We start from the raw sequence: 16826 nt of genomic DNA, 5'->3' as shown, positions 1-16826 counted from the left end.
GCACTTTGAATTGCCTTGTGTTGAATTGTGCTATATAAATACATTTGCCTTGCCTTGCCTAAAATTATGCAAGAATTTTTGCTTTACTCTTTTGTGTGTGCAGGTTGCTGACAGTGGAAGAAAAGGAGCGTCTGCAGAAAGAAGACAAATTGAATAAAGCAGACAAAAACATTGCTTTGGCAATGGAGGAACTCAACAACTACAAGTACTATAGATAGTCCCGTAAAGTACAGTATATTAAAACGGTAAAATATGTGGGCTTAGCTTTCAACAGGATTGTGTCTCCTAAGGCTTCGTGCCGGTGAGATGGAGGAGGAACTGGAAAAAACCAAGCAGTCGTATCAGACCCAAATATCTGCCCATGAAAAGAAGGCTCACAATAATTGGGTTTGTATTCCAGAATCTACACGAAAACAATGATGTACTTGTCGTTTTTTTGAGGGAAGTTGTGATATTTTACCTCAGATGTAGGTCAAATACTGTATATGCACGTACGCAACTCATGATAAACTCTCTTGTGGTCCAAAATATAGTCTGTTTATAAGACCCGAATTTTCCTAATTTACCTCTTTTTTTTTTTTGCAGCTTGCAGCCAGGGCAGCTGACCGAGAGCTGTCAGACATTAAAAGAGAGAACAGCCTCCTCAGGCAGAAGTATGTATCGCCAGAACACCATCACCTACTTCTTCACACTCCCCTACCCCCTTTCTAAATTTTGGATTTCTAGCAACACTCTGATATTTTAATCACATTAAAATTAAATATATTTTGTAATGGTATATAGCTCTGCATCACGTAGATTCCTTGTGAACTCGATTTGTGTGTGGAAGCGGCATGACTCAGTGGTAGAGTAGTCTTCGCTCAAACCAAAGGTCATAGATTCGATCCCCCTGCCCTAGTGACAATGCCAATGTATCCTGGAACAAAATACTGAACACAACATTGTTCCAGATGCTGCACCATCACTAGGTCAATGAGTGACAGTGTTAAAGCGCTTTAAGTGTCCTGAAGGTAGAAAAGCCCTATAGAAGTGAAAGCCCATTTCTAATGTACAGGATGCATTGCATAGGATCTCTGTCCTTGTTATCTCGAATTGTGTGTTTACAGGATTACAGACACACAGTTTAAGTTGGATGCCCTTGACAAAGATCCGTTTGCCTTGGACAGCCTGGCTAGGCCTTTACCTTTCCGAGGTCAGTGTAAACATACTCACCAATACAAAACAGTAAGTTGTCATTTAAGGACGCACGACACCAACATTGAAAATGACAGCAATGTTGTTAAAAATCCATGAATAATTAATTAGAACCCCATAAAACCATATAATGGCATGTTTTATACAGTAATATTGTCACATATCGTACTGTGTAAGGTTACTTTTCCACATAGTTTTTAATGTGCCTTATGAATGCTTCGATATTCTTAAATTTGGCACACTAATGAAGGAATATATTATTTTAATTGAGTGTTTTAAAACTATTGGTGTTAGTTTTCAAGCTATTGACACCTGGATCCTGATTGGACATATTTGAGTTGCATCTACTTACCAAATATGAACAAAAAGTACCATAGTTCACAACAGGTGTTTGGTGGTAATCAATCACTTTTATGTATGTGGTATTCATGATACCCACACACAATCTAATACATAACAATTCTATTGTAGTACGTCTAGCAACATGCCCATATACAAAGTTTATTGGATTTTGATTAAATGTTCATGAAAAATGCTATGTATTCATGTTCAATGTTTTTGGTGTTGCACCCCCATAATCCTGGCTGATAATAAAGGCCAAGATATCATGGATATTTAACTCTTAAATTAACCAAACCACTCTACTCCTCTAGCTGAAAGATTGCCATATGGTCCTTCTCCTTTGGGTCGGCCTGCATCTGAGAACAGAGCTTTACTCTCGCCTCCTACACTTGTTGAAGGGGCTTTAAACAGACTGTCACCTAGAGGTATGTGTCCCCAAATAAACCAACCAGTCACAAATATCAGAACATATACAGTGTGACAAGAGCAGTGCCAATTATTCAGATTTTTCCACGGCCGGGCAGTGCTTCATGCGGCGGCCGACGGTGGATGCATTCAGTCGAGTACAATACAGTGATCCCTCGCTACTTCACAATTCAAACATTGCGCCTTCAGTCAGATTTTTTTTTCCATTAAAAAAATAAATAAATAAATGCAGGATTTTATAGAGATGTCCCATCTGATTACATACAGCCTCTCACTCTCCCTCCTTAAGCTTTTGTTTCTCATCAGGCAGCTGCTGCTTGTTAAAGTTAACGATGAGTGACAAGGGAGCTGCTTTGAACTTGCCAGAGAAACTTGAGGTCTTGTCTGCACGTAGCAGTGTATTTGGCAAAAAGAAATTTTTCTACGGTTTGGCCTATCATCCACATGCACATTTAAACGAGGGTTCTTAAAAACGCCGTCCAAAAAGAAGATGTGCGAATTCTGCGTTTGTGGCGCCATCATGTGGACACTGATAACCGAATATTTAACTATGGAAACGTCACTGACTGCGACAGGCATTGTCCCTCCGTCACACATCAGACCAATGATTACATTTGGAGTAAATTAGACTGCTGCTTTTTTTGCTTCAATTTATTTACAAGCTCTTGCAGTGTTTCATATTTGAAAAACACATGCAAAGGAGGGAGTATTAAGGACAATAATTTTTCACGCATTGTTATGAATGTACGTAAATATGAATGAATGCGTTTTTTTTTTGGGGGGGGGGGGGGGGGGTTCTACAAACGTGCTGATGTGGATGTATTGGGACAGGATTGTCGGTTTAAAAAAAAACAAAAAAAAAAACTGCTAGGTGTAGACATGGCCTGGGAGTACTACCTATCAAAGGTGCCGATTTGTTAAACACTAGTTGTAGTGTGCTATGGCAACTTGTTGTGTTGTGTGCTGTTCTAAGCAGCATGAGTTGATTTGACAGGACTCACTCAATGAAGCATTTAATAAAGACTTACACTTTGGGGGGCAAAAAAGGGGAAAAAAAACATGTCTTATATGTATCTCTTTCCAATGCTAAAGCTGAATAATTACATTGAACATACCCAAAATTTTTTTAAAAAATAAATATATATATATTCATTCATTCATTTTCCATGCCGCTTTTCCTCACGAGGGTCGCGGAGGTGCTGGAGCCTATCCCAGCTAACTACGGGCAGACGGCAGGGTACACCCGGAACTGGTTGCCAGCCAGTCGCATGGCACAATGAGACAAAAACCATTCACGCACACACTCATACCTACGGACAATTTAGAGGGTTCAATCAGCCTACCATGCAGGTTTTTGGGATGTGGGAGGAAACCGAAGTTCCCGGAGGAAACCCACGCAGGCATGGGGAGAACATGCAAACCCTTGTTTTTTAAATACACCTCTACGCGGATTTTGATTATCGCTGGTCCCCATTAACAGCGAAAAACTAGGGATCACTGTACTGCAAAGGCTCGCTGAATTTCAATCGAGTAGTAGAGATCTCTATGCATCTACTGTCAAATAAAAATGAAACACTCATTGACCATACAAGACTTTGACTTCTGAAAACTATAATGGTACATCCACAAAAATCGATTTCCTTCAAAAAGTCCAAGATCCATTCATTTATAATAGTACAGTACTGAAATATCCTGCAATGGGTTCTTTGTGCATAGTGCCACCCCCCTCTCCTCATTGTATAATATTTAGCTGGTGCAACATATACTGTAGTCCGAAAAATACGGTCTCTGGCCAATCCAGTGCATGAAAACTTTGAAATTAAAATGGGAAATAGACGTAGAAAAATATCGCAGAAATCTGGGAATTAAATATTAACTCTACATTTGGATTCCAAAGATTCGCCTGACCTGATGACAACATTTGATTCTTTTCAAGGTAAGATGGGGAGAAAGCTAACCATGTTTACACTTTAATGGTTTCACGCTCCTACTTGGAAGCCCTATTGCTTCCCTGTATGTCCTATCTGTGTCTCTTAATTGAACACTATTAATGCAAAACATAGATTGTAAAGCCCTTAAATATACCTACTAATACATTACCAAATTATTTGATCACTAACCAGGATTGTTCATTATCATATTGATAACGTATATATAACCGAACTACAAATTTGGGCATGCTATTGACTTATTATACCTTAAAATCAGTCGATGTAAGAAGGAGCACATTCTCTAATTCACCAAGCCGTTTTTAAGAAACATGGGATTAAGAGACCTTTGGATGTAGTCACATGTACACTGTTCGTTTATAAAAAAAAAATCTACAATTGGTATGATTTGTCTATATATTTTTGCAGTGACATCAGTAAAATATCATTTGTCGTTAAATACTCAGAGAAATTTTAACAAATTCCTTATTTGCAAAAATTACTGGCATGCTTTATGCATGATCAACTGCTGAAGCTGTTTGCACTCAATATTTGCAAGGATTTTTGTTGGATTGGATTGTTTCGGCTCATCCCAACTGCTTCTTCCTCCTTCTTCCTTCCACTCATCAACATGTAATTCTCTTCTCATTCCTCAGTGTCTCTCTGTCATGTATTCTGCTTCTCCAGTAACTCGTGGACCAGACACTGGTGTCCAAGGGGAAATGGAGCGGTTTGGAGGTCCACACTCGGACAGCGGCTCCATCTCTCCTTCGTGGGAAAAAGATCGCAGGGGCCCACCACCAGGACCCCCTGGACCATTCCCCCCTCCAGGTGAAATAAATGTTTGAAATGGTTATAAAAGTGGGTGTGGCGGAAGGAAAATATTTAGGAAGGAAGGGGGCATGTCCCGCCTACCCCTGACGATCAACATTCATATACTGTATATACAGTATGGTCTCCCCAGACGATGCCAACAATTTTTACCAATTTTTTTTTTTGTTTCTTATGATTGCTCTCCCTCAGGCTATGTGTTTCCTGAACCGGGAGGTCCAATCTACAGGAGACCTGGTCCTCCACCAGGAGTAATGGGTCCTCTGCCACCTCCAGGTCCTCCTTTTCCACATCCAAGGAGTCTCCCAATTTTGGGGCCCTCAGGACCCGTCTACCCCGCAGACACATCAGGTAGACATTCCTTGTTTCATTTTACTGTGAGAGGGTGTCTCCCCCAGTGCATTAAAGTTATGTGCTTGTGTGTATCTTTGTTGTTCCAGATGGCATAAGCAGAGAAAACAGCCTAGGACCTGAGCACAATCACAGAGAGGTTTGTGTATTTATGCAACTTAGGACAATACAATGCTGCGTGATGTTGAAAGAAAATCAATCATGATATGGGCCATTCTATGTCACAATGTCAATATATGCCACAATTTAATACTTTTTAATTATTTGGTGAACGATAATGATTTCGACAGCTTTCCCCACTCTTTTATTTCTAAATTGGCATTAAACTGGCTTGTCACAAATGTTAAACGTATCAAGTAGTACTGCAAGCTAAAACTATCCAGTGTAAACAAAATTGGCACAGGCGCTTACATATTTTTGCGCAAATGTAAAGATATCTAATTCTCTAACAATACAGTACATGCGGCTAATGCTTTTCACTTTTAAGAACGCTCGATATTAGCATAATATTGTGATTAATAATTGATATTAGAACGAATTGTGTCATCTGAGTGGATTACACATGGTCTTATTTACAATTGTCTTACATGCATTACTCAAATACAATTGGAAGCGGGGAGCCAATTAGCTAACTACTGAGTGGGGACATAAAGACATGACATACTGGGGCTGATTGGTAATAACTACTGAGGCATGTGGAATCCCATCAATGCAAGTGAGCACAAATTCGGCGCCATCTGCTGGCCAAAATATGCAATGCCGAAACATGTCTATCGCTATAATGATAGGCAAATAAATTGTGGATAGAAAGTTTGATATTGTCTTGGTGATGTACATGGTCCTGTCGCGAGGACTAGGACAATGCATGAAATGTTTGGAACTAGGCGAGCATTGTGACATTTTATTTTTGCATTAGCCTGGTCCCGGTGATCGAAGAACTCCCCCCGAATCCGTTCTGAGAATGGGGGTAGCACCACCTCTCGGTCCATCGATGGGCCCTTTAGATGGCCCATTTCCTCGAAGAGCACCCTTTGAACCTCCTGATTTTTTCCCTCCCAGAGGTCCTGGTGGACCTCCCATGATGCCCAGTGAGCAGAATTACTCGGTTTTACAATCGTAATGTCAAGCATTACCTATATGTGAAGCTGACTCTCCGCCCGTTTGCCTTTTTTAGTGTGGGCTCCTCGGCCAGGGATGATGTTCCCTCCTCGGTACCCTCATGGCGGACCGCTACAACCTCACCCGCTTGCTTATGGTCCACCAATGCGCCCTCCTCCAACCGATGGCCTTCCACCTCTTTCCACGGTTCCTCCCATTTCCCAGCAGAACCTCTCGTCTGTGCCACACAGCCAATCACTAGATGATCAAACATCTCCTCCTTAAGGTGCCATGTCAATCTGATCAGGTTTCCATTTTTTTTGTGTTCATACAGCCACTATTGATGAGTAACCATGCTCATCTTCAAGTGCCATTGACTGTGTTAGACGTCCATTCCATTTGGATTGGGAAGGACGAATGAACATTCGTTCATTCGCCCCTTTCTAGCGCTGTTAATGGCAGCCAATTAGTTGATATTATTTGAGTGGTCAAGTCACACTTTCCCGATTTTGAGACATTGCCTCGACCCGAGTGATTAGCAGCGGTATAAAAAAATGGATGGATTTCAGATTTGGAACATGACTCATTGATATCTAAAGCAGGATACTCAACAGTAGCTGATCTGTGAGGCTTGTTGCTCATACTTGAGCAATTCTGCACTTTATCTATTAAAGAGGAAAGCCGATTTTCTCTTTTCACAGGTTATTTTATTCTCTTAATGAAAAGGAGATGACGACACACAATTCAAGAACAAAAAGAAAGCAATAATCACCTATGATAAACAAATTAGTTAAGGAAAGTAAAAGCTGGCCGGCCAGAAGAAATGTCCCTGAGAGACCCACGCAGGTTCTCCCAAGACGATCTGTCTCGAACCCTCAAGATCATACAGTTTATATTTGTCGTTATAGCAGGTGACAGACTAGTGCCCACCTCTTCATAAAAACGCATTAGGCAGCTGTCTTATCGGTTCGTGATCTTGCTTCAGAGAAGATGCTGAGAGCTGTAAATCTTATCTGGTACAAAATTATATTTAAATGAATGTACCAAATACAATGAACAAACATATGGAAACGAGTATCTCTACAACAGTGGTGTCCTAACTATTCCACATAGGGCCGCAGTGGGTGCTGGATTTCATTCCTACAAAACAAGATGACATCTTTTCACCAATCTGGTGTCTCACAAGTTTAATCAGTTGATTGCAGTCAGGTGCTGCTTGTTTTAGCACAAAATTCATTGGTTAAACTGCCTGTGCTCGATTGGTAGGAACAAAAACACAGGACCCACAGCGGCCCTTCCGGACAGGTTTGGACACCCATGCTCTACAATGTCCATCCATTTTATACCATTCATCCTGTTCAGAGTTATGGGCAAGCTCCCAACTGTCCCAGCTGAGTTTTGACAAGAAGCAGGGTTCACCGTTAGCTGGGCCAATTCACAAGGCACATTTGACCTAAGTTATCAAAATAAATCTTAAAGTTACAGGAATTGAATGTGATAACCACATAGTTCAGTTTGCTGCTCTCTTTCACAATTATTTACTGAAAATAAGCCACCCTGTGTGGGTGTTTTATTTGGGGAAAAAAATGCTAAATGTCCCAAATGAATTTGTCTCATTTATTTGAATGTCGGTCAAAACCTATTAAATTATTTTTTGGGGCCCACATAGAATCAGTTACTACACTTATATTCTGTTGTTGTCATTGATTTTATTCCCACTCTGTTTCTTGGTAATGTTATGTCAGACTTTCTTGAGTCTATTGACTTCAAAATGCATGTTCCTGAGTTCAAATTTGAGCAACACCATCTTACTTTACACAGTATCTCAATGATGGCTTCTTTTGTGAATATTTCTTAGATCTAACTTCATCAGCAGCTGGCCTAAAAAAAAGAGGTCACCGGTTTGTTGTGAATTTTGTAACATAAACATGAAAAAATAAACATGAATACTGTAAATGTTTTGGCCATGGTATGTTTTACAACCTTGGAATCCTTGTTCACCAGAATAGCTAGCTGCTTTTTTAGCATATTTTAATTTTAGTATATTTAACTGCTATTCTATGAATCTGGATACTAGGGGTGCACGATATCCATTTTTTGAAACCAAACCGATATCGAGAACTTCCTGCTCTTCAAGGCCGATACCGATACGATATCCGATAATATATATAATTTTTCAATGTATATTCACCTGAGTTTTTGAACACCTGTAGGTAAAAAATACTAGTGGTTGATTCAGCATAGATTTGCCTTTGACCGAACCAGAATTTTCATGATGACATGAACATTATTATGATGAACAAAACAAAGACAGTAACAAAGCTTTGCATACTGGAAAAACAGGAGTGGAAACAAACGCACACATCCCAATCCGACACCATGCCAAAAATATTATTAATAGGGCCGATAATATGTTATCAGATTTATTGAGATGATTCCTATTTCCTATTCCTAATTCCTATTATCGGACCGATAATTATCGTGCACCTCTACTGGATACCCCTATAATTCTGAAGCACATTACTTCAATTGTTGTATTTCGGATTTACAGTATATTGGTTTTCTTTCCCATACCACATTTGTAAATCCACAGTTTAAGACCCCCACCTGCAAGTGTACAAGCTTACCCAGTCATTTATTCATAAGCAGACACCAAGTAAAATTATTTTTTTAAAAAAACAAACATTTTATTAAGAAAACATTCTATCTTTAGCAGTATTTTCTTTTCACAGAAATTTAATGTATAAAAAACCTCTAGGCCACCAACATCAATACAATTAAATGGCAGTTTGTTCATCTTGCATTACAAATTAATCTGTTATATCCCCACCTATTGTTATTCCTACTGAAGGGTGTAAACAAGTTCATAAGTATCCTGAAATATTTGTGGTTACTATCTTAAAGCTAAAAACAAAGAAGTGCCATTCAATACAACTTAAGCAAAAATCACACGACGATGCAAAAATCATGAAGAAAAATGACACTTCATAAGAACTTTAAAAACTTGACATTGTAAAACAGGCAGTATTTGCAAATTGCAATGATCTCCAAGCTGTACAAAAGAATAAAAATATATCTTAAGTCCAATTAAATTAATAATACCAATATGAAATAAAAACATTGGTATGGCAAAATAGAACAGCCTCACATAAAAACACTACTTTCCCTGCATAATATCATAAGCCCTATGATAAAACAAATTCACAAAGTGGCTGTTTCAGACAAAATCATAACATTCAATTTCATAAAATGTCTGTGTGTAATAGTGTGTGATCAACAGGCTGACAAAAAAAGTAATCACATCACTTGAGTTCCGGTCCGCTAAAAATGAGTCACATGAGCATACTGTTAACATATGTGGCCTTTTTGCATCCTTACTAAAACACTGAATGACTGCCTTTTAAAGGATGTGGAAACTGAAAATCTGTTTAAGTAAACATAATTGATGCCAATTGAGTGACATTCCTGTACAACAATGCCATCAAAACTGTCTGAGCAACAATTTAAATATATCAAAATATGACAAGATCCATGTCCTTTAAGACATTAATCAGTGTAAGCCTCTAAAAATTTGTTCTGTTCAATCATTGGCTAAAAAAATACAATCTCAAATTTCATCGTAACCAGTACTCATGTCAGAATGGTATTGATATTAATCTTTGTGTTTTAAAGCGTGTATTGAGTGTTTCCCATAGCTGTGAGAGGACTCTTTACAGCTGGCATTCTGTCAAATGTTGACCAGGTTGCTTTCCTATTATGATTTGTTTCTATGTACACGTATGTTGCCAAGTCTCAGCAATTGAGAAATGGTCGGCTTCTGTCTGGCCTGAACGGGAAAGCGGAGCTGTCGGCTTCCACTTTGCCTCTGTGGGGACCAAGGGTGGCAACAGCCTGGATGACAACACACACGTGAATAAAATCTAGCTTGAAATAACACTTTATATCAGAAATTTACTTACATTTCTGCCTACCTTTCTGATAGCTGTCCAGTCCTCCAGGATGTCCAAGTCAGGAAGCATGTAGACAATATAGGGGCGTATAAAGGGTTAAGGAATCATACAAAGAGGTCAATAAGCAATTTCAATCTTTTCTAAAAGCAGAAGATATGGAACAAGATGCATAAACACCCGAAGGATATCAGACACTACTGAAGGTCGTCTCCTCTTCTTATCCGGACTTAAAGCATCTCTTCTCTTTTTCCTTCCCGATAGCTCGTCATTCCACAGCTCTGAAAAATACAGAAAATGTATGATGTTGCTCTGTAGTACAGATCATTATTTGTTTCATATCTGAATTTAGAATAGTTATTATCCCCCCACAGAACTTATTTTCAAATAAGGCATTTCAGAATGATACTGGCATCAGGCAGAATAATTGATTTTCCCAAAATTCATTTTAAAAAAGTGCCCTGAACCCGCTGATCTGTAAAATAAATAAATATACCATAGCCCAAAATTTGAGACAATATGATGAGTCATTAACTTTTTTTCATGGGACTCTCGCATTGCCACTAGATTTGTTCCCGTAACCCAAATTTGCAAGTCTTGGTCAATAAATTATGCTTATGATTTAAGACATTATTTTCACTGTGGCGACCCCTGATTGTTATAGGGATGCTGATTTTTTTTAATTTTATTTTTTACTTCTGGTCCGATCCAATTTTTTACAAGATATTTTATGCCAATTTAGATCCAATGCCAACCCAATACCTATAGTTTTAGAACAGTGAAAATAATGCAAAAAAAAAAGTAACCAGAAAATGACAAAACAAATTTTTTGTATTAAAGTGGACCGCGCTGGTACCTCCTCAGGAATGGTCTGTTTACAAATATTACACGATGCTGTTAGTATCATTAGTTTCTAAAGAGCAATAGTCTCACTCAGCGGACATATTTCCCTTGTGATTTAATTTACATCAGCTGAAAAGCACAATGGTTCTGAAAAAACGCAACTAATGGATAAGAGCCGATCTTGTGAGTCGTGACCAAATCTGATAATGTCCGATACCCAGTATCAGATCGGGACATCACTAGTTTATTGTGCGCCGTTTGCGACCAGAAAACGTGACGTTCTCCTGGTATTCTTTTAACATTCGCATATTACCTGATGTTATATCAATGCTGTGTCTGTCTTCCTCCAATCTCCTTATTTTCTCCTCCAATTCACTTTGAACTGTGTCAAACAGCAGAAGCTTTTCGCTCTGTGCACACATCAGCATACACACTGAATCAGAGGAATGAATAAACTGGAAATCTGTCCATTCATGATGACAAAAATATATTTTTTGAACCTCCCAGTGCTGGCAGGCTGCCTGCATCTCACACTTGTACTTATTCTTCACAGACTCCAGGCACAATTCCTTGTAGATGCCTGACATAAACGGAAAGATTTGGAACATGAATACAGATGCCGGTGCATAATGGGACTTAGTGATATCCTGGGATTACCTGCCACCTTGGTGCGGACCTGCATGTTCTCCAGTAGCACAGCCAGGGGATCCAGATATTCTGCCGCACGACCAGCTTCCACCTCTGCTAACTTGCTGTTGACCTGAGTCAATCGTTCCCGATACAGCCTACGCACACAAAACATTTATTTTCACACTGTATTTAGAGAACAAAATATATATTGTTACTCTTGAAAAACAAGTTTCTTACTGGTCTTTGAGATCTGTGAATTGTTTCTCTAGATTTGACATTTCGTCTAAACACTCCGTTCTTCTTCGCTCGCAATCCTCCTCGTCCATTTCTAAGACATCCCAAAGTGACAAAAAAATGCACATATTTATATTTGTTGTGCCACATTAATTCATTGGCTGCCATTGACGCCACCAGTTTGACTCAAGAATTGAAATGGATTTCATATCTGTCAATGGCAGTGAATGAGTTTTTAAAAAAATCTGGGTCATGTATTGTGTAACTATCAATGTACAACTGTTGTTGAAATTCTCACCAGAGCTGTCTCCATCTTCAGAAACGGAGGAAGTTTCAGAATCCTCTTCCTCTGAACTCGATCCATCTTGCTCCTGATCCTCTACCTCCATCTCCTCTGCAGTGCTCTCCTTTTTCTCCCGGTCACGATGGATCAGCATGGCGGCAAATTCACTGCTTGACAGAAAGAAAGAAAAATCGTTTTCATTAGAAAAGTACTGACTGTCTTACGGCTGAATCTCACTTAAGTACATTTTAATAAGACTATTTTCGTTGTTCTTACAACTTCATTTGATTTAAAGAAACACTAATGTTTGTTTTGTTACGTATTAATAATTAATAAATATCGGCACATGATTACGTATTTTAGAGGGTGGCGTTACTGGATTGTTTTATATATGTATATATATATTTATATACATTTTTTTTTTTTTTTTTTTTTTTTTTTACAAAAATCTCTGCAAATACTACAAATATTGTTGAAAGTCAATTCCAAATAACTATACGCACGTATTGCTTCTCGCAAAATGTTACAGCCCAAAAAAACAACAACTCGACAACAGATTGCGCTCTTAGCCCTTTAGCAACAAAGTACAAAATCAACAAAAATTTGAGATTTTAGCCAAAGTACGCCTGTCTTATGTTTCATAAATAAATTGGAACTCACAAACGTATACACCACTGTAGGTTTGTATCAGCACTACTAATTTTCTAGGAAATAATAAGTCCAAACGTATTTCTTCTAACCTTTAGCGATGCCACAGTACGACAGACATGCTAAAAACAAATCTCTTTGGGGTGAAGTTGGGGGTGTTGGGAACTGTAGTTTTCTCCATAAATTGACGCCGCATACAGCATACAAACGGGCATCGTCTTCACTACGTTACCCAGAAATCAACAGTGACACTAGGTGGTCGATAGATGTTGAGCGCCTTTGAAAAGGATAATTTTTTTTGTGTGACATAAAAGCAAAATGAACCGGATTTCCATGTAATACACAAACTCTTCCATAATAAAAAAAAAAATAGTTTTCATTGAGTTTATTTGTGATGAATTTATCTGGAATCCATTATTGTGGTTCCCCTCCCTTCTCCGCCATGTTTCCTGTGAGTGAAGCTGGGAGCTAGCTAGCTTAACTCAGTAGCTAGCTGAGCCTTGAGGCTGCAGACTGTTGTGGGAAGGAGATGCGATGGATGGTCCAACGACAATGAGGCGTAGTGTAAATAAACCGTGTCCACTTGGACACATTTTGCTAATATTCCGTACCAGTGCACAAATCGGAGCGCAGTGTGAGTGATTGAGTTTGGCAGGAGGAGACATTTTGTTATTATTTGAAGATTAACGCTAGTTGAAGCTGTCTAAATTGCTACCTTTTAGAGCTAGCACTTCCTCGCTGTCTATAATTGACTTCTGGAGTCTCTAGCCTCAGGAATGTTTTCCAAAAAGCCTCATGGGGACGTGAGAAAATCAACACAGAAAGTGTTGGATCCAAAGAAGGACGTCTTAACGAGGCTCAAACATCTCAGAATAGTCATAGGTAAGTCAAATATCCTTGTTGAGCTGCTAACGTTTATTATTACAGTACGTGACAGTTTTGGAATGTCACAAGAAACTTAGAATAAAAAAATAAGAAAATAACCCACCCAAAAATATAATTGAATAATACTTAAGTTAATGGCGATCAAATGATTTTTAATAAACTTTTGGCAAGATCCATTTCAACCAGTGGTAGTGTTGAAATGATTAAAACATGGTATAATATTGTCACCTCTGCTTATTATGTGTAAACATTTATTTGACTATTTTTTGACATGTATTTTATGAATATTTCAGGGTGAATCTCTTTCAATACATTTGGATTTAAAATGAAATATACATTTATTAACCCCAATGCAGTAGTCATGTTCAACTTAAATTGACTGTCATTGAAATGCAGTAATCATCTTCAACTTAAATTGGCTGTCATTGAAGGCGATAGACATCCAATCCATTTTAACTGGGGAGGTTGGCAGCGAACCTTCTCAGTTCAACTCGATTGGATGTCTACTATTAGTGACAAACTAATTTAAATAAACAGCAGATGGATCAAAAGAGCCACAGGACTTGATGTTTGACAGCTCTGAAAAAGTTTAAACAATTTAGAAGCTTCTGCACAGAAGTAAATACAAATTTGCAAAGAAAATGAAAATCTTTAATGGTCCTGATGGCATGAAATGGCAAATTTAAGTGTTTTTTTTTGGGGGGGGGGGGGGGGGGGGGGGTCGTACTGTCTGTTGTTTTTTGGCTGTAACATATTTGGATTGTGATAACACTTGAATACTGTATCATGTTTCAAAGTGTCAGTAGACTGAAGCTATCCACAAATAGTTAAAAGCATCTATGATATCCTGGCAAGCGTCCCAGTCTTTCCCCACAAATATACAGTGCACACCCTCAACATGCAATCAGACTGGCGTGGAAAACAACTTCTAGTATTTCCTTTTTAAATTTCCTGTACAGTAGCTTAATTTCCTGTATCCATTGTTAAGCCTCTCTCTCTCTGGGCAAAGGGGTGTGTCTCCCCTTACTGTTTAGGGAATCGAGGACCACTTAACAACCAAAAGCACACTCTTGTACTGTCGGTACTTCAGAATGTACCACAAACAGCTCAACAACAGTCAAACAGTTATGGGCCACGTCATGTGTGGAATAAAATTCATCTTGGCATAGTAAGGTGTGGTACTTTCTAACATCAGGCAGGTAGTAATGCATTACATTTACTCCGTTACATTTACTTGAGTAACTTTTTGAGAAAAATGTACCATATTGGCCCGAATATAAGACGGTGTTTTTTGCATTGAAATAAGAATGAAAAAGAGGGGTTCGTCTTATATTCGCGGCCTCGACATTATACCCATTCACGATGCTAGATGGCGCCAGATATCATTGAAGCGATGTTCTGTCATGACCAGTGTTGGGAATAACGCCAACCACGTTACATAAGGGCATTATTTTTTGAGTAACGTGGACATCTAACTAATTATTTTTTCCGTCGTTACAACGCCGTTACCGTTACTGACGGTCAAAAGCGATGCGTTACTTACTTTGAATAAATTGAAGAAACTACCAGCCGTAGCGAGCCTACTCTGCCCTGTTTATTTGTCATCCAAGACTTTGTGTGTGTTCAGGTTCATGGCAATGAAAATAGTAAACACACATAGCCTACCTTTGCAAGAACGATGGAGTTGCCGTTTGATACGGTCATAATGTGCAGGTCCTGCACCCATCCGCAGCAAAACTGTTCGTAGCTTTGTAGCGATTGTAATTTCGGAATCGCTGATGAGTTTAGTAACATACAACAAACAATAAACACAGCAGAATGTCAATTTCACGTAATTGTGGAAGCACGTCGACATCTTTACTCCATTTGTCTTCGGCTTCCTAGTAAGGTTCAACATTGTTCACATCCTTAAGTTTGATCACATATCTGTTCTTCGCCTTAGTAACGAGTTTGTCTCTTTATCGAACTGGCAAGTTAACGTTTAATGCCCCGCGAGCCAGACCTGCTTCCAATATGGCTGTGTTGTTGTCAAATCTCACGTAATCCCCCATTCTGTGACGTAAACGCTTGAGCCTAATACAGTGATCACTCGTTTTTCGCGGTTAATGAGGACCAGAACCAACCGCGATAAGTGAAAAACCGCGAAGTAGCGACCCCCCCCACCACAATTTATTTTTTTATTTTTTTAAACCTGTCCTGTTCAGCTGCTTGGATACAGGAGAATTGTATATTACATTCTTTATATATTTTTTGTGTATACAGTACACTAGTTTGAAAAGTAAATCCAATATTAATATACAATAACATGCATAGGATGAATAAAATGTATTCACCACACTGCTGATCTTGATAAATGAAGAAAACACTCCAGAACAACGGATATGAAGATAAAGATGATTTATTGAGAAGAGTAGACAGGCAGCAAGGATTTGTTTTTGTTCTTCAAAGCGTGAGGTTTCTGGGTCTTGTAAATTAAGGAGGGGTTGAGCATGAATCTCGCAGCATTCCCACACATGATGAGAGTCAGGCGATCTTTGTGGACCTTAAAGACTATACGACATGAGAAAAAAAGTCTTAAATAGCATTATTAGAATCATATTTTGAGACGATTCGACTATATACAACAATTTAGCAAAGCGCAGATGACGAGAAATTAGTCTTTTAATCTGCCACGCCTACCATTATAGAGCTCTAGCGTCCCCAACAGGTGGATGATGTCAGCGGGAGACTGGGCTCATCGGTTTTACTATTCAGCCCATTGAGCGGGAATTATTCAGAGCGAGGAAAACGCGACGAAGAGAGCCGCAAAATGTCATTGTTTCAGTCTCTCTACTCCAATATTTTTACAGGATATTCTCTGTATCCAAGTATTTTTCCCCAATAGCTAAATAAATGGCTTGAGAAGGACCAGTCAGCCCGTCGAGGGGGAACTATTCACAACAACGAGGAAAACACGACGAAGAGAGCTGCAAAATGTCATTGTTTCTGTCTCTTTACTTCAATATTTTTACAGGATATTCTTTTTATCCAAGTATTTTCCCCAACTGCTAAATAAATGGCATGGTCATGACAAATAACAGTCTTGTGCTAAATGGAATATGAAATAATAAAAATGCACTTATTCAGGACGACATGGCAAAATTACTCCATAATGGTCAAAACTGTCGACTTCGCCTTTACTGTCGC

The 16826-nt window shown here is 38.8% G+C and overlaps 3 protein-coding genes across 16 annotated transcripts in view; 2 read left to right on the top strand and 1 right to left on the bottom strand.

The window, feature by feature from the left end:
• Window positions 1-12482, top strand: part of mia2 (MIA SH3 domain ER export factor 2) — a 30279-nt gene extending 17797 nt beyond the window's left edge. The window contains exons 19-30 of one of the 4 annotated variants that reach the window (XM_057860343.1): window positions 104-205; window positions 291-387; window positions 586-653; window positions 1107-1192; window positions 1848-1961; window positions 3860-3898; window positions 4578-4721; window positions 4914-5072; window positions 5162-5211; window positions 5989-6160; window positions 6247-6456; window positions 11514-12482. In XM_057860343.1, coding sequence (XP_057716326.1) covers window positions 104-205; window positions 291-387; window positions 586-653; window positions 1107-1192; window positions 1848-1961; window positions 3860-3898; window positions 4578-4721; window positions 4914-5072; window positions 5162-5211; window positions 5989-6160; window positions 6247-6455 — 1240 coding nt within the window. In that variant the 3' untranslated portion in view covers window position 6456; window positions 11514-12482. Of the gene's footprint in view, window positions 1-103; window positions 206-290; window positions 388-585; window positions 654-1106; window positions 1193-1847; window positions 1962-3859; window positions 3899-4577; window positions 4722-4913; window positions 5073-5161; window positions 5212-5988; window positions 6161-6246; window positions 8140-11513 lie in introns of those variants that run through there. The other 3 variants (XM_057860342.1, XM_057860345.1, XM_057860344.1) reach the window with 3 other exon arrangements.
• Window positions 6939-12904, bottom strand: brms1la (BRMS1 like transcriptional repressor a). Of its 4 annotated transcripts, none has more exons than XM_057860348.1 (9): window positions 12848-12887; window positions 12123-12277; window positions 11828-11918; window positions 11618-11745; window positions 11461-11540; window positions 11274-11370; window positions 10309-10398; window positions 10130-10206; window positions 6939-10061 (listed from the first exon to the last, which is right to left on the bottom strand). In XM_057860348.1, the coding sequence occupies exons 2-9, from the start codon at window positions 12259-12261 to the stop codon at window positions 9963-9965; spliced, it is 801 nt and encodes a 266-aa protein (XP_057716331.1). In that variant the 5' UTR covers window positions 12262-12277; window positions 12848-12887; the 3' UTR covers window positions 6939-9962. The 4 variants fall into 4 exon arrangements, with proteins under 4 accessions (XP_057716331.1, XP_057716330.1, XP_057716329.1 ...); XM_057860347.1 differs by having other exon boundaries at window positions 6940-10061; window positions 12123-12274; window positions 12848-12904; XM_057860346.1 differs by having other exon boundaries at window positions 6942-10061; window positions 12123-12274; window positions 12768-12889.
• ralgapa1 (Ral GTPase activating protein catalytic subunit alpha 1) overlaps window positions 12632-16826 on the top strand; it is a 148181-nt gene continuing 143986 nt past the window's right edge. For 7 of the 8 annotated variants that reach the window (XM_057860335.1, XM_057860337.1, XM_057860336.1 and 4 more), the window contains exon 1: window positions 12632-13637. In XM_057860335.1, coding sequence (XP_057716318.1) covers window positions 13532-13637 — 106 coding nt within the window. In that variant the 5' untranslated portion in view covers window positions 12632-13531. The remainder of the gene's footprint in view (window positions 13638-16826) is intronic. The other variant, XM_057860334.1, reaches the window with a different exon arrangement.

The sequence above is a fragment of the Corythoichthys intestinalis genome, chromosome 15, assembly GCF_030265065.1.
Source record: "Corythoichthys intestinalis isolate RoL2023-P3 chromosome 15, ASM3026506v1, whole genome shotgun sequence".
In the NCBI taxonomy this organism is placed as follows: domain Eukaryota; kingdom Metazoa; phylum Chordata; class Actinopteri; order Syngnathiformes; family Syngnathidae; genus Corythoichthys; species Corythoichthys intestinalis.
This window is presented reverse-complemented; position numbering and strand designations above follow the sequence as displayed.